Genomic DNA, 25,673 nt, shown 5'->3' with positions numbered 1-25,673 from the left:
CCAGATTGATAGACAGATAGTTAGTGTATAAGGGTGTCAAATTAAAATATATAAGGATGATTTCAATTCCCTGTTTCACAAGAGAGTTCAAATTAACTCATTTTGGTTATATCTCAAACAATAGAAGGAAGCTGAGTCTTGGATGGAACAAGCTCTGTACAAAGATTCGCTTTTCTTCACGCCTCGTTTGAAACTAATTAGACTTAGATAGATTTCAGTCAGTATTGTACCAAAATAGTTCAGACTTCTGGACTTAATTTTGTTTCTGCTGTTTCCCTCAACAGCTTGTAAGAGAAGACAGAACACAGAGTACAGAAACGGCATTCTTAAGATGTAGTACTTTCAAGTAACCACTAGATGTCAGCTTAGCAGCGGTGTATCTAATGCGGGTACTGTGGCCGCTAGGTGGTAGCTCTGCACCAGGATTTCCTCCTCCCAGGTCGTCGAAACAACAAACCGAACTACGGAGCAAGCGGGGTGAGAGAACGTCCGAAACCGCCTCTGACCGCGACTTTTAAACTCTTTTTACAGAATTTTAGTGGAATTCAGACGGAGGCTGTGTAAGAATAGTAAAAGTTACGATTCTGCCGGGACTACATTTCACAACAAGGTAAGTTAGCTGTAAAATGGCGGAGAGCTATCTGGAAGTTAGTTGATTTGTATTTTGCTAGCCGTCTAGCTAGCCAGGCTAGCGCTAGATGAACCCCGAGCGCGGATGTCTGCTTGAACCCAGTCGCTTCGCTAGCTCGCGGTACATGGCTACTTCGGTTGTTAGCAAGCTAACGAACTGGATTTTGGACACAATAACGCAAAATATTTAGTTTGTAGCCGAAAGAAGCGTTTTGTTGTTTCAAGCGACTTAGTTGCACTTTATATATTTGTAAACAAAGTGTTTGTTGCTTATGCAATACGGCACTGGAACTCCCGAGGCAAGATGGAGGACGCAAGGACGTGATGTTTTTTTAGGTAACGTTAGCGGTAGCTGTTAGCATAGCTAACTACTGGGAGTTATTAATAGCACGTTAATTGCAGCACATCTGTTTAAATTATCTGCTTTATGTTCGAGCAAGTACCGCATGCGATTGATGTGTAGACAATGGGGAGTTATTGTCTTTGGAAACCATAATGAGTAGCGTTATTGTGTACCAGCAAATATTAGCATGCGCTCGTACAGTAGGCTTGCGTTGTTTTGTTATTATGGTCCGAGTACGATAGCGTTAGTAAATGCTCGCGTGTGCTCGGTATCTAATGATAATGCATTAGACAGGTCTGTGGCTCTTCTTGTTCGGTAAATGGCAATTTGTTCGTGCTGAGTATTGCATGCTTACTTTATCAGATTTCAACCAGCTGACGCTGGGAAAAAGACGCCAAAATCCTCGGTTGCTTAGCTAGTGGCGCTAGCACTAGCAGCGCACCGGCGTCGATTTTGACAGGAGCCCACGAAGAACGTAGCCGTGTCGGCAGTGTTGGAGGGAACTGAGCCGGTGATTTGTGGCATAGTTGATTTACTCGAATCCATACTATTGGGTTTCACAATTTCGTTTTATCTAAGATCGTCCAGTCTCGCTACGCAGTAACACGTTTATGAGACACTATGTGCGATTTGGCGCCACTTTTTCAGTCTACACCCATAGAATCCCGTCATCTTATCATGCAGCGACTTATCCCCTCGCTATCAAGGAAATACTCCCGTTAACAGATTTGTAAACCAATAAATAATCAAATTAAGTGAAAACTCACAAAGTCGTTACTACCTCATACATAGTGCTGATGTTGCATGGGTCTACATTGACTGTGATACGGACTGTGTGGAGGATTGGGTTGTTGATCATTGTATATTAATTGTATGAAATATATGCTTAGTGAGATCCGCAGTTGGCGTAATGTGGCCCATAATGTCTAGGATACTGATATAGAGAATTCCATGACTAATGCTACATCAGATGTATGTTATACAATTTTCTTCAAAGTTTACTCATAAAAGCAATTGCAATTTAAGAATGACACACTTGTATATCATCACTGCGTGTGTCAGGACTGAACGACTTGCCAACTGCACCCAAGGGGGCTATATGGTGGGTGGAGTTTAAGTTTGCTTCTTCAAGACCGAACAGTCAATCAAGTTTATGTCACTTGTAATCATATAAGGTATAGCCACCATGCTTTTGTTGGCATCCCTGTATGACATTTGACATTTCCATTTGTTTCAGAATTACAGTAAACAGACTTCAAATTTCGAAAGTTCCCTCTGCCCTCCCCTTTGATGTATGTGCCACTAATTTACACATCACAACCATGCCATAGTTTCTCTGTGGCCTGCAGTATCTTGTTGATGTTGATACTGATTTTTGATTGGTTGAGATCTGTATGGGGCGGATAGGGCAGTTCCATATTTGGCCATTGAGGAAGACACTTCGATGTTGCTTGCATGACGCTGTCTGTAAACCAAGGGGAGCAGAGGAAAAGAGGTAGCCAATGGCTTCACAGCTGAGCTGACAGGAGCATTTGTGTCCGCCCCCTGTTACCATGTGAAACCGTTTTTTTTTCCCCTCTCCGAAAGACATCAAAGAAACATTTGCTCACTACAGCGGATGTGATTTCAGCAAATATATACACATTTGATGTTTGCTTTTACAGCATTTATTGTTGCTGGTGTTTGAAATCTGGACTAGGTCTGTATGTGTGGCTCTCTAAATGACTGTTTCATGTTCTAGGTCACATGCAACCTCTCCTGTCTTGTATTTTCTGAGGATCCCAAGCCAGTCATAAGTTGAAGTTATCCAGAAGATGTTACAGAAATGATAGCAGCACCAGAAATACCACCAGAGTTCTCCTATACTCAGTAAGTGTTTGCTGCCACTTAAGTTTAAAGGTTGAGGTTGAGGTTGGTGCTAAGTTTCATTTTAAAATTTGCTTGTGTCTACCAGGGACACAGACACCCGATTCTCTTCAGACACAGACTTCTCAGAGGACCCTGATGGAAGGACTGCAGCCCCAACTAAAGGAAAGGTATACAAAGCACATATGGCTCTCTGGACTTGGCCTCGATCAGGACATCGTTGTCAAATAATGCAATATTGTGTAATTTATTTTTAGGTATTTGTGCCAAGTATATAAAATTTGCTTTGTTCTTAATGTCTGCAATGTTTTACACGCTTAATTATTCCATGTGGTCTTCTGTTCCAGGGTGGAAAGAAGGGGAAGAAGGCAGCAGGAGAGAAAGGCAAAGGAGGGAAGGGAGCAGGCCGGATAAATGGTCACCACCAGGAGAATGGCATGGAAAACATGATGCTGTTTGAGGTGGTGAAGTTGGGCAGGAGTGCAATGCAGGTATGAATGGCAAGATCTTTGAGATCACCACATTGTAAAAACATTTTTTTTTTCAGTGGTGTGAAAAGCAGAATAGTCTACATTCTTAATTGATCTCTGATTTTTGAAATTCTTTTTTCCCGCAGTCTGTTGTTGATGACTGGATTGAGTCTTACAAACATGACAGAGATGTTGCTCTACTAGATCTCATCAATTTCTTCATCCAGTGCTCAGGATGTAAAGGTATGTGTGTGTGTGTCAGCTTGAGTTACCCTACTCCATGATTGGCCCTAATCTTGGTGCTCCCTTCTCACTGAGTTTTTCTCCTTCACCGTTTAGTAAATTGCCTTCTGTCTCATTTCTCTGTGTTTATCAGGTGTGGTTAGTGGAGAAATGTTCCGCAACATGCAGAACTCTGAGATCATTCGACGAATGACAGAGGAATTTGATGAGGTAACTTCACTTTTTCCAGTATAATCATTACCATATTCACCATTAACTTCCAAAGTGTCATTTTGGATAAAGTATCGTATTTAGAATTCTTTTACTTGCCGAGTACAATAGAACTTGCGAACTTGTTGCAGAGAAGAGGTAACAATAAATGGTAGTTGCATTTTGTCGTTGCATTGACTGATATTGTTCTCTCTGTGGCCTCTGTAGGACAGTGGCGACTACCCTCTAACCATAGCAGGGCCCCAGTGGAAGAAGTTTAAGTCAAGCTTTTGTGAATTCATTTCGGTGCTGGTGCGCCAATGTCAATATAGTATCATCTATGATGAGTACATGATGGACACAGTTATCTCCCTTCTCACCGGACTATCGGACTCCCAAGTCCGGGCCTTCAGACACACTTCAACACTGGCAGGTAAGATGAACTGTCTGTGTCTGTGGGGGGCATATTCGAATGTCAGGTCTGAATTGGAGTAACTGGCATATCCTATAAGCATACAGCCAACCAAGCCAGCCTCGTTGGGTCTGGGGATACAATACCCCCCAAACAATATTTGCTCTACATGCTTAATTTTAGGGCTCTCAAACGTTTTAAGGGCTCCACTCTTGTAGGTTGAGGGATGATTATTCAGTGGGATTTCAGTTGAAGAGCAAAAGAATGAATGCATCAGTACAGCTGACCACAGCTTTCTCCTGATTAAGATTTCAAATATTTTGAATTGTAACCACACTTGTATTTGGGTGTAGGTTTTAATGGTTTGTTTATTGGCAAGTTTTATATTGTCAGCATGTTTTATGTTTTTGCAGGAGACTGTCATTGGTAAAACTACTGCTAGCTGATCAAAAAAACATTTTCTGTACTATTATAAGTAAAGGATGGAATGGATATAACCACTGATACAGCCACTAAATACCCATGACACCCCTGCACAGGTGTTTTCACTTGTTTTGCCTCATTAGCCCATATAATATTGTTGCACCTGGAAGAGTGGGGCAACTTACACTTTTACCATTGCTATCATTGTGCACAAATAACAAGCAACATGGGTGGATTTACCTGCTGAAATGCCAAAGGCAGATCTTGGGCTCTACTATAAGCAGAGGCATGCTAACACAGAGACGATATCATTTATGCAACCACATTGTACATTTTACAACAGCAGTTATAATTGAGCATGTGGGTGGTGTGACCACTCAACAGTCACATATTGTGTGTAGGAAACCGTCTTTGTCCGTACCTGTCGGTGTTCACCTGTAACTTGCTTTTGTTGTGTTTATGTTTAGGTGTCGGCACTGATCTGGCAATTTGGAGCGGCTCAGTTGGTGTAGAGCTATTTTAGATAATATATTGTTTAAGAATGATTCCTTGCTGCAAGTATGTGACTTTAAGTGTATTGATGCAGCTAAAAGCAGATTGATTTCTACTCTTCATCTGACATTTTTTTTTAAACCAGTATAATTTCCGACATTGCTCCATGCAAGGTCTAATTGGTTAAAGAAAAGGATAACAGATTTACAAATACATTTCTGAACTTCCCATATTTCCTCTGTCTTTAAGGTAAAGGCACTTGACTTATGCTGTGGTGCAAGTTGGTTACCCCAAGATTTCATTTTATCCAGGGCTTCATTTGTGTTGCACATCCATGGCACTATATAGACGAACACAAACTAGCAAGTTGGGTACAGTCACATTCTTGATGGTGTTAGCCAGTCTTGATTATTACAAGTAAAGATCAGTGCTGTGTGTTATTTCTTATTTCTTGATATTACTTTCTGTGCTTTTGGCAGCCATGAAGCTGATGACAGCCCTGGTGAATGTAGCTCTAAACCTGAGCATCAACATGGACAACACCCAGCGCCAGTATGAGGCAGAGAGAAATAAAATGGTGGCCAAAAGGGCAAACGACAGGCTGGAGCTGCTCCTGCAGAAACGCAAAGAAGTAAGGGTGGACACATGGCAATTTGCTGGATTTGTTTGAAAACATCTCTTACCGAAGTGCTCGTCTTTTGCATTCAGACAAACATGCACATTGGATCATTCAACAACTACAGACCCTGTAGTGTGCTCTCACTGTGACATGTACACTGATCTTTAAGTAAAATAAATGTCCATGTAGAGTTGTGGAGTAGTAGAGTTGCAGCAGAGAGGGTTTTCTCCTCTGTTGGAGGCAGAGAGTTAGTAACAACACAGCAGAGGACTCCACTTTTTTTTTCTTTCTCCAGAATTTCTTTCTCCACAACCAACTTCTGTTTCTCATACATGTTTAGTCAGTTATGTCCGTCAATAAATTACATTTCCTGCCAGACAGTAATCCGCAAGCGGGACAGCGTTCATTGACTGCAAGTTTATATTGTAAGCAGAATTAAATGTCATAACCCAGTTTTCAAAGTCTAGCTTCCTGCACAATATCAATGTCTGTTACAGATCATTGACTGATGATCTAATAAAAACATCACTCAGCCCTTTGGCAGCTCTTCTTTTTGTACTCAGTTTATGTAAGAATTTGAACCAGAACTCAGCAACTGTTATATTTTTTTTAAATCCGAACTGCAACATTGCCCAGCCTGCAAGTTACATCCTCCTACATGCCATTTTCTTCAGGCAAATCATGAAAGGCACCTGCACACAGCCACCCTGCAATCCAAGTGAACCAGTCAGAGTCATTTGTGTAAAGTAAATAATTGTTAAATAATTGTGAACTGCTCTAACTTGTGACCATAAATCTGTTCCATTTTTAGAACTGCAACACCTCTGTAGGTGGTGGACCTGCAGTGACCGTGTTAGTGCTGAGTGTTATTCAGCTAGCATTGTCAGTTTATTAGGTTATATAACAGCAGGGCCCACCGGGCATCCATCTGTTAGTTCACTGTGCAGCCACACCACAGCGTGGTGGCATAGTTGGCTGTCACATGTCTTGTTATGTTAACAATGCCTCCTGGTCACCTTATACTCATACTTCTATCCAGGTAGGCTTTATGTTTGAGCACGTATATTGACTCATATGTTTTGTTCCGCTCCTCATTTCAGCTCCAGGAAAATCAGGACGAGATTGAAAACATGATGAATGCCATTTTCAAAGGAGTGTTTGTTCACCGATATCGGTATGGCTTCACATAATGCATTATCAGTTGTCGTATTTGATATTTGTTGTGGATGCTGCTCTAGAAAACTTCATGTGTTTTGTTTAACAAATAATAATATCATGTTTTAACAGTGATTCGATAGCAGAAATCAGGGCAATCTGTATAGAAGAGATTGGAGTCTGGATGAAACTCTATAGCGATGCCTTCCTCAACGACAGCTATCTGAAGTATGTTGGATGGACGATGCATGATAAGGTTGGTCCACCAACACACGAGTTTTCACTTAATGTTGACCTGTTGGTGTAGCATAGTGTCAATTATTATTATTGCATCTTAGCAGTGCACAACATCAATCTGAGCAGATGTCTTAGCCAGAATATGCAAAAACACTGGTGTGGGCATGCCGTTGTGTCAAAGGTCAATGGCTCAACTGCAAAGTGTGGCCACAAAAATAACACCGGGTTACAACCTTCTGTGACTCTAGCATTGATTGGCAGGCCTAATAGGCAAACAAAAACAAAAATTGATTAATCCGGGTTATGACGTTCTTTCTGATAGTTTAAGATTGGTTTATTTCACATATTTAGTCAATTCGGAAAAACGCTCTGGGTTTTCAGTTTCAGTCAGTTGAGAAACCTTGTTCATCGTGGTATATATGATTGGCATAGATTAAAAGCATATCCCTGAGTTCTGCTGCTTACTGTGATTATGAACTGGATGAATGACAATGATTTTTTTCTAATTCTCCACTCCAGCAAGGCGAGGTACGTCTGAAGTGTCTGACAGCTCTGCAGGGTCTCTACTACAACAGAGAACTCAATGCACGACTGGAACTCTTCACCAGTCGCTTCAAGGTTAGCTCCACCTGCTGGACGACGTGTGCACAACAGCTCCAACTTTATTGTTTGACACTGTTCAACAGCTACAAACACGGTGCTCAGTGGACACATATTGGAGATTGAATTGACAGAATTTGACTCTCTAACCAAAGTGATGCTTCTGACCGAGTAACTCATAGAATCTGTCATCTCTCTCTTTGCACAGGATCGTATCGTCTCCATGACTCTTGACAAAGAGTACGATGTTGCTGTACAAGCAATCAAGCTACTCACTCTAGTCTTGAAGTAAGTGGCTGCGTGCTTGATGGTGTTTGATAAGTGCAACTTCCACACTGTGTGCCACATATCAGTGGGGCAGTCTGTACATCAGGGGCAAGCCCTTGTACACACTTTTCAAGAATTGCATCAAGTTCATACCTACTACTGGTAACTACTTTTGAACTTTAGTTGACTGAGTCTTTGTGTTTGTCTCTGCAGTAGTACGGATGAGGTGTTGACCCCTGAGGACTGTGAGAGTGTCTATCACTTGGTCTACTCAGCACACAGACCTGTCGCCATCGCAGCTGGAGAATTCCTCTTTAAGAAGTATGCCCGACTTAAACTTATCACTGACCTTTAGCCACATCTGTGTTTGTCACTTAACAGAGACACATAGAATGAGTTCAGGAAAAGTAATGTAGAGGCAGCTCGGCAAAGGAGGAGAAAGAGGAAGGGACAAGTGAGAATTTAAAGAGTAACTTGACATCCCCTGAAATCTTAACTGACAAAATTGGTTAAACCTGTCGCTTTGCTGCTGTGAAATGACATCATTGTTAGGTGTGGTTACAGATTCAACAGAGCACATAACTGAACGCACCCGATCACAGGTGTCAGTGATGCTTGGTTAGAGTTTAAACAGACTTTGAGTCAGAGAGGGCAGAATAAGTGCTGCTTTCCTCCCTGGTCTGTAGTTCCCCTTTAAGATTTTTTTATAAAAGGCTACAAATTGTTGAAAGAAGTTTGATGGTTAACTTCAATTGAAACTCAGAAGTAGTCCAATGACCGGTATCTGTTGAAGTGTTAAATTTTTTCTTATTTATCTATTTTTCATTTTGCTGGCCTCTTGCTGGAGGATTGCAGGATAATGTGGGGGTTGTTTCTGTGTAGTACCCAACTTATGATTAATATTTTCAAAGGTTGTTCAGCCAGCGGGAACCAGAGGAGGAAGGTGTCCCCAAGAGGAGAGGCAGGCAAAGCCCCAATGCCAACCTCATCAAGACCACTGTCTTCTTCTTCCTGGAGAGTGAGGTATATGATCACACTGTTCTCCTTTACTGTCACACACAGGCTACAAGATCTGTCTTTCTTGATAGCATATGAGGAATTGAATCATCCATCCTTCATTTGTGTCAATATCTCTCTCCTTAGCTCCATGAGCATGCAGCCTACCTAGTGGACTCCCTCTGGGAATGTGGTGCAGAGCTACTGAAGGACTGGGAGTGTATGATCAGCTTACTGCTCGATGACCCATTGCCAGGAGAGGAAGGTATGCTACTGGTTTCCTGCAAGTTTTTGTGGCCTATATGTGTTTCAGAGCACCAACATGACATTGATCATTCTGATACTAATGTTTGTTTGTGTTTTTGGTGGTTTTCTCCTCTAGCTCTTACAGATAGACAAGAGACAGCCTTGATTGAAATCATGCTGTGCACTGTACGTCAGGCTTCTGAATGCCACCCACCTGTTGGAAGAGGCACAGGGAAGAGGGTAAGAGTGGCTTACACACTTTCAATAGTGGACCGGGATTGGTTAAAGGATAATTCTGGTGTTTCCTAACATGGGCCCAACTATCCTGGGATTGTCATTATGACAATTGTGTTGAAAATGTATCACTTTAGTGCTGGGTCAATGCAAGCTGAACCCAAAGACCTGCTAAGAGCACTTGCACAGTAATTGTCTCTAAATAACTGTGATAAAGCCATTATAAATGCTAGGTGTGTATTTGATTGTTTTTCAACCTTTGTAGCTTAAAATGAGTGTTTTCTAAGCATGAGAGATTGTATTTGTTGAGTATATCAGAGAAATAAGTTGAAAAAATTACGTAATGATTTTGCTGAATATGCTGCAATGTTTTGTGCTTGTTTTAAGGGTTGATGTGCAGCTATTTTCCCCCCTGGACTGTTGTATTTACCAATTCTGACATTACAACAAAAGATTAACGTTAATGGATGATTCGTCTGTCAGTGTAATAGACATTACGATGGAGATGTGTAGATTTTTATTTCTTATTGGTTTTAACTGTTGGTGCTTGCTTTTGTCCTTAAATGTGTATTTGAAAACTTTGCTTTTTTGCACATGGCAACAACTAAAAATATAGCTGAGGATGAAATTAAAGCAGAAATAGTCTGGTTGAGTAAACCTTACAAAAAGTTAAACATTAAAGAGTAGAAGAGTGGTTGTGAGGCATCTAACTTGCTGCATCTATGATCAGGTGATGACAGCTAAAGAGAAGAAGACTCAGCTGGATGACAGAACCAGAATGACAGAGCTGTTTGCTGTGGCCTTGCCCCCTCTACTGGCCAAGGTTCGTTACATCTACTCCCTGTATTTGACAAGAACTCCTCTGAGGAGCCTCTGGCTTTGGGTGTATATTCATTCATGAGAATCATCATGTTGAATGTTTGTCTTACAGTATGCTGTGGATGCAGAGAAGGTCACTAACTTGTTGCAGCTGCCTCAGTTCTTTGACCTGGAAATTTATACCACAGGGCGTCTGGAGAAGGTAAGGCACACCAGGCAAAGAAGGAAAAATTAGATCAGTTAATTTAACATGATAGTAATAGTTAGTCTTTCTCATTGACTGTTATCTCACACAATGTGTCACTTTTTCTCTGTAATCCAGCACCTGGAATCCCTGCTGCGTCAGATCAGGGAAATTGTGGAGAAGCACACAGACACTGAAGTTTTAGAGGTCTGCTCCAAGACTTACCATGCCCTCTGCAACGAGGAGTTCACAATCTTTAACAGGGTGGACATTGCCCGCTCCCAGCTGCTGGATGAGCTGGTGGACAAGTTCAACAGGCTACTGGAGGATTTTCTACAAGAGGTAGGAGTGACAGGACGCACCGCACATCAGCACTCAAAAACATGCATGTTCATACTCATTGCCCTTTCGGTGATGCAGGTCTTACCCTCTTAAAATATTATCACTGCCACATTTGCCTTTTGTTGTTATGTGCTGTGTCAAAACCTTTCTTGTGGACCACCTCCTGCAATAAAATTGTCACTGTACATTCAAACTTCAATTCATCTGAAAATAAGACTTCTTTCCAGTCTCAATCTGTTAAGAGATGAAGTGTGTCTTTGGAGTTTATCTGAATAATCTGAAAAACGTGCATTTGTATCTGTTTCAGGTGATTCAGTCTTTATCTGATTCAGTCTTTATCAGATGAATAGATATCTTGATCTGTAAGATTCATCACAGTGTCTAAAAATCTCTTTCCAGGGTGAAGATGCTGATGAAGATGATGCTTATCAGGTTTTGTCAACTCTAAAAAGGATCACAGCATTTCACAAGTATGAAATTTATTCTTTCTGGTGTGCTCGTTGCCTCATACCCTTCATGTCTCCTGTGCCCCTTAAGTTTAGAACAGTAATTAATATGTGATTCTGTGTGTGAGTGTGAAACTAACCAAGATGTTCTCAAATTTGCTGCAGTGCACATGACCTGTCGGGGTGGGACCTCTTTACCAGCAACTTCAAGCTTCTCAACACGGGCATAGAGAATGGAGACATGCCTGAACAGGTTATTAAACATACACAAGTGAAGTTATGACTCCTCAAATTGTCAAATTTTGTCAATACTAATAAATATTAACCTGCCTGGGTTTGTGTCCCTCCTCTTCTTTCTTTCTTTTGTTCTTTCTTTCATTCTTTGAGCAGATAGTCATCCACTCACTGCAGTGTACCCACTACGTGATCCTGTGGCACTTGGCCAAGTCATCTGAGGGCAGCTCCAGGAAGGTGATGTCTCCTAAAGCCAGCCTCCCTATTCTGTACTGTTCTGAATTGCGTAGGTGTAAGTGTGATACTGAAAAACTGTGATTTGTTTTCCCTCCAAATCAGGATGACCTAGTGACCCTGAGGAAGCAGATGAGGGCATTCTGTATGATGTGTCAGCGCTACCTCACCAATGTCAACACAGCTGTCAAAGAACAGGTGACACAGACACAAGAACAACAACTCAACATGTGTAGCAGCAGTAGTTGTAAAATCCTTGATATAACTTGTCGCTTAAGCCACCTGTGCCTCACAACTGATGTGAAAAGTCAGATTTTCACGAATCTGTAAGGTGCTCTGTATGCATACATTAAGAAGCCTGGTTTAAAACCTCATTTACAAGGAGCCCATCTGTATTGGACTGCGTTCTAACGTTTTGTGTTTTTTCTCTCTCTTTTGCTCTGTTTTCTTCGACAGGCATTCACAATACTCTGTGACCTCCTACTCATCTTCAGCCACCAGATGGTGTCCGGAGGCAGAGAACACCTGGAGCCCCTGGTCTACTCTCCAGAGGACTCACTGCAATCTGAACTGCTCTCCTTCATCCTGAACCACGTCTTCATAGACCAGGACGATGACACAAATAGCACAGGTACAAATACAAAGCTGCAGTTCTAGCAGCTCTTTTACTTTTAGCTTTTCTCCATTAGGGAAGGAGAGCAAGTAAAAGGATGGTTTATCAGCCAGTGTGTAGCCTGTAGAACTGCTATATACATCTATTTAATTTTTTGCCGTCATCTCAGATGGACAACAGGACGACGAGGCAGTAAAGATTGAAGCTCTGCACAAGAGGAGAAACCTCCTGGCTGCCTACTGTAAACTCATCATCTACTGTGTAGTAGAAATGAAGACTGGAGCCGACATTTTCAAACAGTACATGAGGGTAAGTTGAACTAAAAAGTGCTGTTGTACATTACAGCTTGTCACTAAGAAGGACTGTGCAGGAGCAACACGTGGTGTTGAACAGACACATCTGCTGCTGCAGGAATTAATGGATAGTTGGTCTTACATTAATGACACATTAATCAGCTCACATATACAGAGATCATTTTTCATGCCCCAGTAATGTTGTTTTTTTTTTATTTTGCAGTATTACAATGATTATGGTGATATCATCAAGGAGACTATGAGTAAGACTCGTCAAATCGACAAGATTCAGTGTGCCAAGACACTCATCCTCAGTCTGCAGCAGGTCAGTGTACACACTTTTGCTGACTTATTCAGTCAATATTTCTGCCGTTTTATTTAATTGCGATTGTTGATCTGTTGTTGCACAAATCTCTTCCTGCTAGCTGTTCAATGAAATGCTGTCTGAACTGGGTCATGGGTTTGATCGCTCCTCCTCTGCGTTCTGCGGAATCAAAGAGTTGGCCCGTCGTTTTTCTCTAACGTTCGGTCTCGACCAAGTCAAAACCAGAGATGCCATTGCTATGCTGCACAAGTAAGGCTTCATTCTGCTCTTGTTTCATTGCATTGCTCCTCTTACATTTTTGGCCTCGCATCTGGGAACTGTCATGTTAGACAAATTACTCCTTAAATACTGTGCTTCCTCTCGCCATGTTATTTTTTCCTCTGGATTTTGGAGAGGCTTAAGTGATTAAATGTTGCAGTTTTGCCTATTCCCATGCATTGAAAGTGTTGTACAAAAACATGTAAAAACACATTCAGACTGTTGAAAGGCACAGAAGAGCAACAGTGCTATAATAAATGATCTGTTCCATAATAAATGTAAAGAACCCATGCACATCAGAAGAGATGCAAAGAGCAAAAAGCTGGTTGTTAACGCTTTTTAACTGAGTGTATAAAAGCACATGTGGATTATTAAATTAAAATCTCAGCCAGGTTTCTGGAAAGCTGATATATGCACATTTGCTGTGTTAGCTTTGGTATCCCCTATAATTGTGTACCATATGTGTACGCTATATAATTGGATATTCTGGGTATGCAACAGGTGTTAAAGTAATGGAAGACAGGCTAAACATTGTGCTTTGTTTCCATCTAGTATTTATAAATGTTAAAACTTTAAAAGTGACATGACTGCTGGGAGTAGTGATGCAGGGTATGTTGCTTAGGATTTATTTAGAAGGAAGTAACTTATTAAGTGTCTAGTTGTAAGAATCAGATGGCTTGACTTGTTTGATAGTGCACCGTAAGATTTGGTACTTTCTTGGTTGAGATATTATTCTAACTTGACATCCTAATCCAGTTTCATCATCAACACAAAATCAGATTAATTTCCAGCATTCATGAAGATTTTAGAGTGATAACCATAATGTCCTTGGTTTCATTGAAACAGTTAACAAGCTTTTCTTCCCTCCTAAAGATTGTTTTACAGATAGTCAAAGTAAAATGATTAAATATTGGTATGAAGTCTCATCTGTCAGTGGCCAGACAGGCTTGCCAGTGGCCTAGAGGTTTAAAACATGTACCATATGACCCACGTCCCTGGTCCGAATAAATTAGTCCATGTCTTACCATGTCAAATTCTACTTCAGTTAAACCTCAGCTTTTATTCGATTTCCGTTTAAACTTTGACTCAACTATGTGCACAAAAGCACATTTTTTCTTTGCTCACAGTCTGTTATTCTTCCTCTGTGTCTCTGCGTGTCTCTCAGAGATGGTATCGAGTTTGCATTTAAGGAGCCGAGTCCCCAGGGAGAAGGAGGCCCTCCCCTAAACCTGGCTTTCTTGGACATCCTCAGCGAGTTCTCCTCCAAGCTTATGAGACAAGACAAGAGGACTGTGTAAGTTTTTTTTTTCTCTTCTGCTGAGCTGATGGGTAGGGGTGGGGGCTTCGGTGTCTCAGTGTAACAGGTGTTTGTGACAACTGGTGCAACTGGTGTTTCCGATGCGTGAGTAGTTGATGTGTGGCCTCCAGTTGGAATGTGCACCTGATTTTGTGTGTAATGTTTGTTCTCTGCACGCATGGATGCAGAGTTTGTACATCTTGTCTATATGACCTCCTGCTTCTCCTCAGCCACATGTACCTGGAGCGCTTCATGACATTCCAGATGGCACTGCAGCGAGAGGACTGCTGGCTCCCGCTCATCTCCTACAGGAATTCCCTGCAGGCTGGCGGTGATGACGATACCATGTCAGTGATGAGTGGTTACTCCAGCAGAGGCTCGTCTATCCGCTCCAAGAAGACCAAGCCTCCTGCTGCTACAGCTGGAACCTCAGCAGCCAAGAGGAAGCTGCCAGAAGGTATTGCACACTCAGGAATCACAGAAAAATGCCCATTGGCTGTGTGTTAGTGCACTTTAGTATGGTAGCTTTATAATGTTTTAAAATATTACAACTGGAAATCAGCAGTTTTCTGTTGAACTATAAGCAGTCAGCTCAAACTCCTCAACACCTGTCACTGCACAAACACACTGAGAATAGGTCTTCATGGTAACCACATACATTATATCCCAGCCCAGTAATGATGTTACAAAAGCAGGGTTGGAGCCCAGATTAACCCAAATGCCTTCCTAGCAGCCTGACTCACTCAGCCGGGCTGATGGGTGAGGAGATTAAACAGCAGATGGTAGGAGAGAGTCAAACTGATCCTTACCAATCACACAGGGTCACTTAAATGTGTGTGTGTCTGTGTGTGTGTCTGTGAGTTTGCTGAAGACCTGCTTATGAGTAGGGATGGGTATCGTTAAAATTTTAGTGGTACTGCTGCTCTCACAGTCCTGTTTATTGATCAGGTACTTAAACAGTAAACGTACTTTTATGGGTTCTTTTCATTCTTTTTAAGAGAAAAATGAAACAGATTGAGAACAGAATTTATATGTATAATTATTTCTTCTTATATTAACTGAAATTGACATTGTTGAGTAGCAACAGTATTGTTCTGAACAAATCACTTTTTCAGACTATAATGTGATAACTGAAATACAAAAAAAAATAAATAAATAAAAATTAGCAACTGCACTGCTGAGATGTTGTTGATAGCCTGTAACATTAGCGAACAATCTGACAATTGTGGCAATGAGTGTCGCCTAGTTATCTCTGCCATAGGCACTCGGAGCAGTGTCACTCTCTCTGTGTATTTGCGTTGGTGAGAGAGAGGCAGAGATAGCTGATGGCCTCACATATATGCCAAGCTCTGAGAGAGAGAGAGATCTCTCTTCTGGTTTGGGAATAGCAAATGTTTCAATTTCACTGACAGAAGCAGCAGAACCAATAACATCAGACTTATCAATACTTTTTAATCATTTAGCCTCGACGAGAATTCAAATTTCGATTTAGAAATAGAATATCAACATAACATCGATTTAAATTTAATCTCTTTATGTGTTGAAACTCATTGTTCATAGTTCAGGGACTTTGAAGGGACTTTGGGAACTCGGTCCAGGTGTGCTTGTTTGTTGCCAGTTTGTCCAACAGTTGGCCTTTCCTTTCCAGAGGAGAGCAGCAGCAGCGAGGTGTGGCAGCAGAGCATGCAGACCCCAGTCATGTTGCCGTCCCCCCACCTCACCTCCACTGCCATGCGAGACCCTAAGAGGAGTCGTGATGACAGTTTCATGGGGGTCTATCCCCTCCCTCACGACCAGCAGCAGCCCCACCAACATCCACAGCACCATCAACAGACGCCTCAGCACCACCAGACACCCATGGATTACAAGTATGCATGCATGACTGTTACATTCCTGAGGGGTAACCATGCAGTCAGTTCACAGTTTGGTACAATACATGTTATGGGGTCGCGGTTCAGTACATACAAGATGTGTTTAACAAGTTTAAATGAAAACAGTTTCACTGTGGAAGATTTTAGTCCTCCATAGACATAAAACAAATTAACTGTGCTTTTAAGATTCACCTTTTTTTTTAGTTTATATTGTAATGTTATAATACAGTTGAACGCAGTCAGTTAGAGCGTCACAGTTATCAAGAATGTCATCGTTCACCAGACCACAGAAAAAAAAAAAAAAAGCTCCACAGACAAATGTTGACGTGAAAGTTGTTGTGATCTTTATGTCATTATAACGTCATTTCAGCATTTGTAAAGTGCCTTTATTAATGTGTGTTAAAAACGTTCTTTTGGGGGTTATAATTAATAAAGACATTTCAGTCTTTCAGCCCTGCAGTGCACACATTGAACCTCTTGCTGCATCTTGTGCCAAAGCATATTCTTCCACTTTTAAATTCCACCGTTCAAACATGGATTTTTCTCCTCCTCATTTGCTGTCTTGGCCCATCATTTCAGAAACTCTTTGATGACCATTTTATTTTAATTATCTGTTATTTCCTTGCATCTTAATGCTTCTCACAAGATTTTATGAATACTGTATATTTAGGCCCATATCCAGGCCCCATCATTCAGTTCAGTGGATCACTTATTCTCTGAGAATGGGATCAGAAGACTGGAATATGAGCCAAAATACATTAGGACAGGGTTCAATGTAATTTCCCATTTGCATGCTATTAATTTCTAGGGCAGCAAAATGTTTGTACTTAACAGCCTGCCAAGTGTTGGCCTTCCTGGGACAGTGACTGACTAGTTCAGTTATCCAACCTGACTTTTCATAGGCGCCAGGCCAGTGGGCCATCCATATAGTTGTGTCTCACATCCTTGTGGTATCTCCAGTTAAATCACCAAATGGATTAAAAACATTGCTAATGAATTTGCTCTTGTGCATTTAGTTCCCAGGTGACGTGGATGCTGGCCCAGAGACAGCAAGAAGAGGCACGCCAGCAGCAGGAAAGAGCCATGAACTATGCTAAGCTCAGGACCAATCTGCAGCATGCAATGTAAGACATACACACCTGCACATAGAGGTACCTGTTAAAACCTCCTTAAATGTCTGTTTGACATAATTGTACATTGGTTTGTTTTTGCAGTCGTCGTGGCACTGGGCTTATGGAGGAAGACGAAGAGCCTATTGTGGAGGATGTGATGATGTCTTCTGAGGGTCGTATGGATGACCTCAATGAAGGCATGGACTTTGACACCATGGACATTGATCTGGTAAGATACACATTCAACAGAGTTCAGTGTGTAGGAATTTGTGCTTCATTCAAAGTACAGTATTCTTGAAATCCTGAGCGCCTTCAATGTCCTGCTTAGGTGTTCCGCGTCAGCATACCTCACTGAACAATTAGGCTGTCTGAGAAGATCAAATTACACACGTAGCTAAAATACATTGTTACATGTCCTTTAGAAACCTTGTAAAATTCCATTACAAGGCAACATTAGTTGCTGTTGTTTCTACCAGTGTCTGGCTGTAGGACATTAAGGCCAGATGTTACATTTAGAGACTCATCGTGGTCTTGTTATTATGCCATCACAATACTGGATGCAGTGTCAAGTAACAAACAATTGCTTAAATTCTGATGTGATTCTGAGATACTTTCAAAACCTCAAAACTCTGAAATCCAACAAACTCTCCAAAAGCCCTGAAATTCTCAGTAAGCCTTGTTGGTTCATAGCATGCTATCTCAGGCTGCCAACTAAGAAGTAGCAGCCCAAAGACCCTGCCAGCCTGCAGCAGGCAGTCAGCAGCTTCAGCCTCAGTTCACATGGAGCCTCACAAAAGAACTTTTACTGGCGTAACACTTAACACCTACCTCAGCACTTACCAGTGTGGTGGAGATTGGGCAATGAAAGCATATTTTATGTGATAGGAGTCAATTTTATTTATATAGCCCAATTATCAGAAATCACAGATTTGTCTCAAGGGGCTTTCCAGTCTGTACAGCATACAGCACCCTCTATTATTATACCCTAGATTCACACAAGGGAAAACTATCCCAAAAATATTTTAACCGTGAAAAATGGAAGAAACCGGAGGTTTAAAGACCACCAATCTTTCTTATCAGTGCACGGTAAGGCAGCTCAGCACTCATCAATTTGAGCATCCCTGGCAAAATACTGCGGTTTCACTTCATGGCCTGAGAGTTCCCAGAATTTGCCAGACTTTCTCAGTTTTTCCATTTAGGTTTGATTTTTATTAGCTCAGCTAACCAAGTCAGATTTTCATAAGTCCATAATACATCCTAATTTAATTACATTTTGGTTACTGCTTTCTCATGAATACCCTGCATGGGGAATAACCAGTGAGTTATTCTAAGAAAAGACAGATTTGTTTGGCACACAACAATTGATAATGAACAGCTTGTGTTGATTTCTGCTTTTAACTTCAAAATGAGCAAGAAAGAGGAAATCATCAAAAGGAATTGTTGGCTTTGGGGAAGCACATATCTGTTTTCTGTTTTGCTTTTTAAAAAGATGATGAAAGATGTACTGTGTTGACAGCACCTTGCAACTGTTGGTACAACCTGAGGCAACATGACTAATTTATTTGACCATTTATGGCAAAACCACAGAACCATGTATGATGAGTATAAAGCCAGAACTAAATTTTATCTGAGACGTTTGTCTATTTTGGATGCCAACGCTAATGCTGCACTCAATGAGCAAGGCTCCACATGTCACGATGAATCAACCACAAAATTGAACAACTGCCCTAGATTCTCTTAAATTCACTCCACTCATTGCTTGTCTGATAAATTATTTCCAAATTCAGCTGCAGGAGTTCAGTGCTGCTAATATCTGTTGAATTTATGTCTTTTTTTATTATGGTTATGCATATTTCAAAAAAAATCCATCATATGAGAATGTTTGCTCCTTTCTTCTCAGTATTGTACACTGCTAATTTTTAGTAAGGGTAAAGATTTTTCAAATATTAATTGGTTGCCTACCAAAGCAGCTGATAGAGCAAAGTTACTGGAGTATCTGCTCAAAACGCTGTGTCTTTGTCTTCCAGCCACCCTCTAAGAACCGTCGTGAGAGGTCTGAGCTCAAGCCAGACTACTTCGACCCTGCTTCTATCATGGATGAATCGGTAAGGAGCATCTGCACTCTGTCACTTAGCTCTGCTTCACATTGTATGGTGGCTACCACGAGGCCACTGGCATGCTCCAACTTCTAATTTGTCCATAGACGGCTGTTAGATGTAGTGGAGCAAGTGAATACCAGCATAGTCACAGGGACTCCAGGTGTGTTTGTGTAATGGCCAACTGGAGAAGCTTGTGAGGCACGGTGAGAGCTGACACAGCTTGTGATTTCCTCCAACAAAGTAAACAGTTTTGCTAAAATTAGTAGAGCCGTGTGGAAGTAAACCGAGAATAGATGGCTTGTTACCAGTCACATTAGCTGGACCGCTTGCAAGCGTGTTGTATTTGGAGTGCTCAATGAGGCTGTGCAAAACATTTAGACAAGTTCGGCTGGCCGGCCTGCGCACACTGCAGCCAAATGCAACATTTTTATTGATTGCGAACCACCTTTTTTGCTTGTGTAAACCTGCCAAATTGTATTTATTTCAGAATGTACTGCAAGCCTTAAATTCTTGTTTCAACATGTCCCAACTTTAAGAAACCCATTTGCCTTGGGGTTTGCTCTTACACTGGGCTTTGAAATGCACGGCTCCTCCAGACACTGCCTCGGCACAGAGCCCTGAAAAATGTGAGGGTGTTGGTGTCAACTTTGAATAATTTCATTGTCACAAAAAAATATCAGAGCAGAAATCTGTTTTCTCTTCACCAAACACTGAGCATCTTGTTCCATTAAGCTTGTTGTGAGCAAAGACACGACATGCAGCACACTTAACTGCTCAGCTTTTACAACTTGACACCAACTCGCCCCCCAGCGCAGAAGAAGTCTGCCTCAGATCCATTTTTTCCACTCAGCATTACTTTTCCTCACTGATGTAGCTGTAGATGAGATTTTATTTTGCAACTGCAGCCGCACAGTCAAATGTGCTCAATGCAATGTGATGTCAAAACTATTGAAAACAGCCAATTGTTACACTACCTTTTTGCTGTCAACTGGCTTTCAAAGCATTCATTGCAACTGTCAAAGCATTGTTACATTTTATTTAGTCTGATTTTATACAATCAAAAGGAATAGCCTGTTGGACTGATTTTAATTTTGAATAGTCAAATTATTTTTTGGCAGCGACTCCTTCAATGATGGATAGTTGTTCGGCAACCCAACCAATTTGGTTTTAGCCAAATATAACACCCTCATTAACTTCATAAATCTTCTAGATGCTGATATAATAAAGGCTCATTATTAAATACATTTGCATGTCGTCTTCCTACCAATGCTTTTCATATTAAATGTCAGTTTTCAACTGGTTATTAAAGCATATTTTCTGTTTGTTCTAGGTCCTTGGGGTGTCCATGTTTTAAGCTAATATCCAGATGATTTTGACGCTGGGATTACAGAAGAGGCGCTTTGTATTTAAAGAGAATTTTAGATGCGAAAACAGAAGTGTTTTCTGTAAGAAAAAACAAAACCAACAAAAAAAATTCTGGCTTGTACTCCACGTGGACCAATGACGACCCACACTCAGTGTTGCTTGCTCAGAGAGGACTTTGTTTCAAATATTTACTTTTATAATCTTGGGTAAGCTCTTCCTGTTCAGAAATAGTGTAACAGGCCACTTCCAAACCTATTAGAAATGAGACATGTCTGAAGAAAGAAAAATCCATAATAGCTTTTTTTTTTCTTTCCTTTTTTTTTGAAACGGGGATGAATTGGTGTGTTTAACTTAAGAAACATTTTTTGTTTTTTGTCTAACCCTTTTTACAATTGTAGTAAGTTACCAGGTGTGAAGTAGTAATTTATAAACAGACTGTAGTAGCTTGCTTGTACCGTGTTAGCCAAGTGGATGGAGGTCTTTATGTTTCTGTGCTTTTTTTTTTTTTTTCTCCTCCCTCTATCTCTTAAGTTTCTTTTCCCTGTTGTTGGGCCTAATTTGAGGTCCTGATAACCACTGGTGGTTAAGATGGTGAGATGTCACGTAGAATCAGTCATGATCCCTTTATGCTGTGAAGATTCTCAGAGTCCACTGAACGCTCCACACTGTTAAGCAGTAAGTCCTAGAGCTTTTCCCGAGATATGGACCACTCCTTAACCACCATCTACTAGAGAAATGTGTGTGCCCCCCTCCTGAACAATGAGCAGATTATATCCCAGTAGTGCCACTGTGTGGGCTCTGGCATAAAGCAGTTCAGTCAAAGAATTACACATCTTTTAAAATACAGCAGCATAATGTTGAAATGGGTATCTCTACATTTTAAATAAAAGTTATATAAGAATCGGTGCTGATTTTATATATGTGCTTTTTGTTTTCTTATTTTCAACTTTTCAACCTTCAGTCACAAAGTTTGAGAAATGTGTAAGTAAAACTAAAAAAAAAAAATGAAAGCATGTGAAGCCATGCATCAAGGAAGATTTTTAAATTTGTATTTTTACGTTTTGTTTTTTTTTTTCTTTTTGTCTTGATAATGTCTTCAGGTTTCTACCTTTTTTCCTACATGTAAATTAGTTTGGATAAAATTAATGAAAAGACTTGTGAAATTCAGCTTTAAGGTTTTCTCAACATGAAAAGTCCTGTCAGAAAAAAAATACTTACAGATTTCAAATGTCAAACATGAAAGGTAGTCATTCAGACAATACTGAAGATGAAAGTTATTCAGCAGCGCCGTGGCAGCTAGACAAAGCTTAGATTTTGACATATATTTGTCACACACAAGTTTTAATGAAATGTTTTGTCTACTGAGGTTGTTATTTTGTAGTCATTCCATGCTTAAGCCTTAAACATGCTTGTGAAGGTCACCTTCTCAGTAATCTTCCATGTCAGAGGAACAGTCATGTTTAAAGGTGGATAATTGGCTTCTTAGAACATGAAACATGAGGTGGTCAGATGTAATGTGATAAAGTAGATGAACAGCCTATATGTGTTTTGCCTAATTATTTTATGTAAGTAAAAAAATTCTTTTAAGAAAAAAGTACTGTTTATTGTTTGTTACTTACCACTACATTGGTATAAATTCTTAATAGATCATGTGTATATATACAAATTTAATTTGTTTCCTTCCTTTTGGCCATTTCTGTGTTTTATTTTTTTTTTCTGCACTCTTGCCTACACTCTAAGTTGTTGTCTGTTATCCCATCCTCTTTCAGTCACTCTCTTTTCTGATTTGTACTTGTCTGGAGACAGTAACTTTTGAATAAAAATCAACACATTTCATCTGTGGCACTTTTTACTTTTGACCACAATGAACTTACTCCAACTATTACTGGGATGAATCGGAGCCAGGCTGCAGGCTAGTCTTAGTTTTTCCTTGGCACGTTTATACAATATTGGATGAAATGTAGCTCAGTTATGGTGGCACTTCCGTTGTTCATCTTACTGGCTCAAGGGGGCGGTAGAGTCCAAGGCAGACATCGAGTCTCCCCACAACGGCAGTGCTATTACCATACACTCTCTGTAATACATGTATCTTTTACCACTTTACTGAAAAGGCTGTGAATATGTATTCTCAGGCCCTCTGCATCTTCAATGCACACATCTCACTGTATGTGACAGCTTTTCCATTTGTATTGACTATCAAAAGGCCCCACTGCAGCTAGTAATGTCTTGTTCTGCAGAGACAAAGGGCGCCATAGATACTGTAATGATAAAAGTGAGGACATGAGGTAGCAGAAGAAAGGATGAAAGCGAAAGAGACTTCTGTGCTAAGTGCATGATTAATAAAGAGGAGCTCAGATGAATGCGGGCATATTAGAATAGGAGCTGGCACTGAGCTCCCCTTCATGTCCAGCCTGTGATACATGAAGAGGCTTATCTATCACTACGTCAGTGTGCCTGTCACATGTCGCCTGTCAGAATAATGTGCAGAAAAGCTCTTACCTCGACAGCCCTGCATGATTGTCTTCTGAGCTGTCAGCCCTTTCCCTAATGCGCTGTTAGTGGTGTTCATGCAGAAAGATACCAAAGACAACATTTACATTAGTGTAGCTACAGTAGCTGTTGTCATGTTGTCAAACCAGTTTTCTAAAAGTCGAGGAGGTGTTTTATGTCCACATCTCATACTTCAGTGCCAGAACGACTATTTGCCTTCCACTTTCCTCTCTCCTATTTGTTCCCACAGCAGTGCATCTGCTTGTGCTGAGTTAGGTTAAGTTGTGTTGCTGAGGTCAGGGCCGCTGCTTTAAATCAGAGCCACAGCCTCTGCAGGCCTAGCTTGTGTTTGCTCCTGATAACCCACAGGCCTCCGCAGACCCTATCAGTTAAACCGGTGTTGAGATCTCAGAGAGGGTCAAGGAGGACCGCGAATCACGATTCACGCATGCATGTTCAGAGTTCACTGGGGAAAACTCACCTAACAGGATCTGTGAAGTATCTCATGGCAATCCAAAATGCACACATGCTCTGCATTTAACACAGCCGCTTACAGCATTGGTTACAACTCCTGAAATAGCTGTTGTACGTGAAGGATGAGACTTTTCCAACATTCTGCAAGGAGATAAATCAACATGCTTTTAATTCCATGGCTAAATCATCAATGAGAGCATTGGTGGTAATCTCCTCGGCTTGTGAAGGCAGAGGAAAGCGGCTGACCCTGGGAAATGGTTTGCCAGGAACTCAGATTAGGAACTCGGACACATGCACGCAGATAGAGCAACTTCCAGGCCTCTGACGCCCAAACGGCCACACTGGTCCACAGTCCACAGTGAAGCTCATCCTTGACATTTCTGAGCCACATCACTGCAACAATGCGCCATGCGCCCAGTGAAATACCTGGTAACCAAATAAAGGAAAAGAATCTCTCCCGGATTAAGAGGAGACGCTCTGTGGGCCGTAACAGAGATGTCAAGGTGAATGTGAAACGAGGAAAGGATCAATGCCCTTCATTATGAGGAGCAGGTTTCATGAGACAGGCCAGAACAGGTCAGAGATTCCAGCAGAAAGCTATGAATAGAGTGCCGTGGGAACCTACTGTCTGCCTCCTGTCGGTTTTCTTCGTATTGACACGCAGGCAGAGCAGCTAAAGGTATGCTGAATGAGTGAACGAGTGACAGGGCTATTGTACTTGGAGGACAGAAGCAGGAGGATTAGTCTCCCTTTGACACTGAGGGCTGAGATGGTCCAGTGTGTGGAGGGAATCTGTCATCAGCAGAGCTGCAGGTGGTCCAGAGGTCTGGGCAGGGCATTCGACCCCGCGAAGCGAGAAAACAAGAGGAGTTTTGAGCCGGGACCAGAGTGATGTTTACCCTGGGTAACCCTGGAATCTGATTCTCTACACCTCCTCTCCTCACCTCGCATCATTGTCAGGGAGCCACATTCGCTCCTCCCAGTGGGCCCGAGCTCTGCAGTGAGGATAATAGTGGGTTTCCCCCGCAGGAAGAGGAAACAAGATTATGGTTTTTCAATCAAGGTGTGGGAAACTCTGAAGACATGCAACTCTGTGAGGCAGCAATGCGCCACACAAGGCCTGCGTCTCTACGCATTTTCAAATCCCTTGAAGCTCATTCAAAGGTGACCTGCGGATGACTGAACACGTTTCTGGGCCAAGCCAGCTCTGCTAAATCATGAGTCTCAGTAAAGTTTGGATGAGTGTCTTATAAGGGCGTGATGAGACAGGTCTCATAAAGATGACAGAGAGCTCTGCATGTCACCAGCCCCTGCCAGGAAACCCCAGTGATTAACGAGGGCCAGGACACCTCTGCTAATAAGACTCATCTCTTTAATTGGCTCCATGATATGACTGTGCAAATGGCCAAGGGTGCGGGCGTGTGCATGCACGTGGTCTGTGTGTGAGATGGCCACGTCTGCGCTATGTCCATCTGTGCATGCGTGTATGTATTGGAGAGGAGTGCGCTGGGTGTGTCTGCGTGTGTGTGTGTGCAGGCGAGTGGCCCATGCATGTGCCTGTGAGCAGCTTTCTCACATCCCCTCTGCACGGATACAAGCCAGAGAGCCTCATTAGAACGAAAGCACTTCTATTGCTGGCCAAGATTTAACACCTCACCCAATAATAATTTATTCAATCTATTCTTAAGTATTGCATGCGCTGGTAGATAGGGGTTAGGTTATGTAAGAGTGCGACAGTGCCTAGTTTGAATGTGATATGATGATAATTATAAATCCAAGGGAGACGACAGATGGT

The 25,673-nt window shown here is 41.5% G+C and overlaps 1 protein-coding gene across 3 annotated transcripts; it reads left to right on the top strand.

Moving 5' to 3' along the window:
* Positions 1-407: 407 nt before the first annotated feature.
* On the top strand, positions 408-22,750 carry stag2b (STAG2 cohesin complex component b). Of its 3 annotated transcripts, none has more exons than XM_076738495.1 (34): positions 408-610; positions 2,715-2,842; positions 2,928-3,009; positions 3,187-3,330; positions 3,456-3,552; positions 3,686-3,762; positions 3,970-4,174; positions 5,548-5,699; positions 6,788-6,861; positions 6,975-7,098; positions 7,599-7,697; positions 7,888-7,967; positions 8,160-8,267; positions 8,858-8,969; positions 9,090-9,207; positions 9,325-9,428; positions 10,153-10,245; positions 10,354-10,443; positions 10,564-10,767; positions 11,167-11,237; positions 11,379-11,466; positions 11,604-11,684; positions 11,787-11,879; positions 12,138-12,312; positions 12,464-12,603; positions 12,811-12,912; positions 13,013-13,161; positions 14,336-14,464; positions 14,698-14,924; positions 16,116-16,335; positions 17,355-17,462; positions 17,553-17,679; positions 19,478-19,555; positions 20,880-22,750. In XM_076738495.1, the coding sequence occupies exons 2-34, from the start codon at positions 2,799-2,801 to the stop codon at positions 20,901-20,903; spliced, it is 3,819 nt and encodes a 1,272-aa protein (XP_076594610.1). In that variant the 5' UTR covers positions 408-610; positions 2,715-2,798; the 3' UTR covers positions 20,904-22,750. The 3 variants fall into 3 exon arrangements, with proteins under 3 accessions (XP_076594610.1, XP_076594611.1, XP_076594612.1); XM_076738496.1 differs by having other exon boundaries at positions 448-477; XM_076738497.1 differs by having other exon boundaries at positions 552-610; positions 2,751-2,842.
* The last annotated feature ends 2,923 nt before the right edge of the window (positions 22,751-25,673 follow it).

Source organism: Chaetodon auriga, chromosome 9 (genome assembly GCF_051107435.1).
Source record: "Chaetodon auriga isolate fChaAug3 chromosome 9, fChaAug3.hap1, whole genome shotgun sequence".
Taxonomy (NCBI): domain Eukaryota; kingdom Metazoa; phylum Chordata; class Actinopteri; order Chaetodontiformes; family Chaetodontidae; genus Chaetodon; species Chaetodon auriga.
This window is presented reverse-complemented; position numbering and strand designations above follow the sequence as displayed.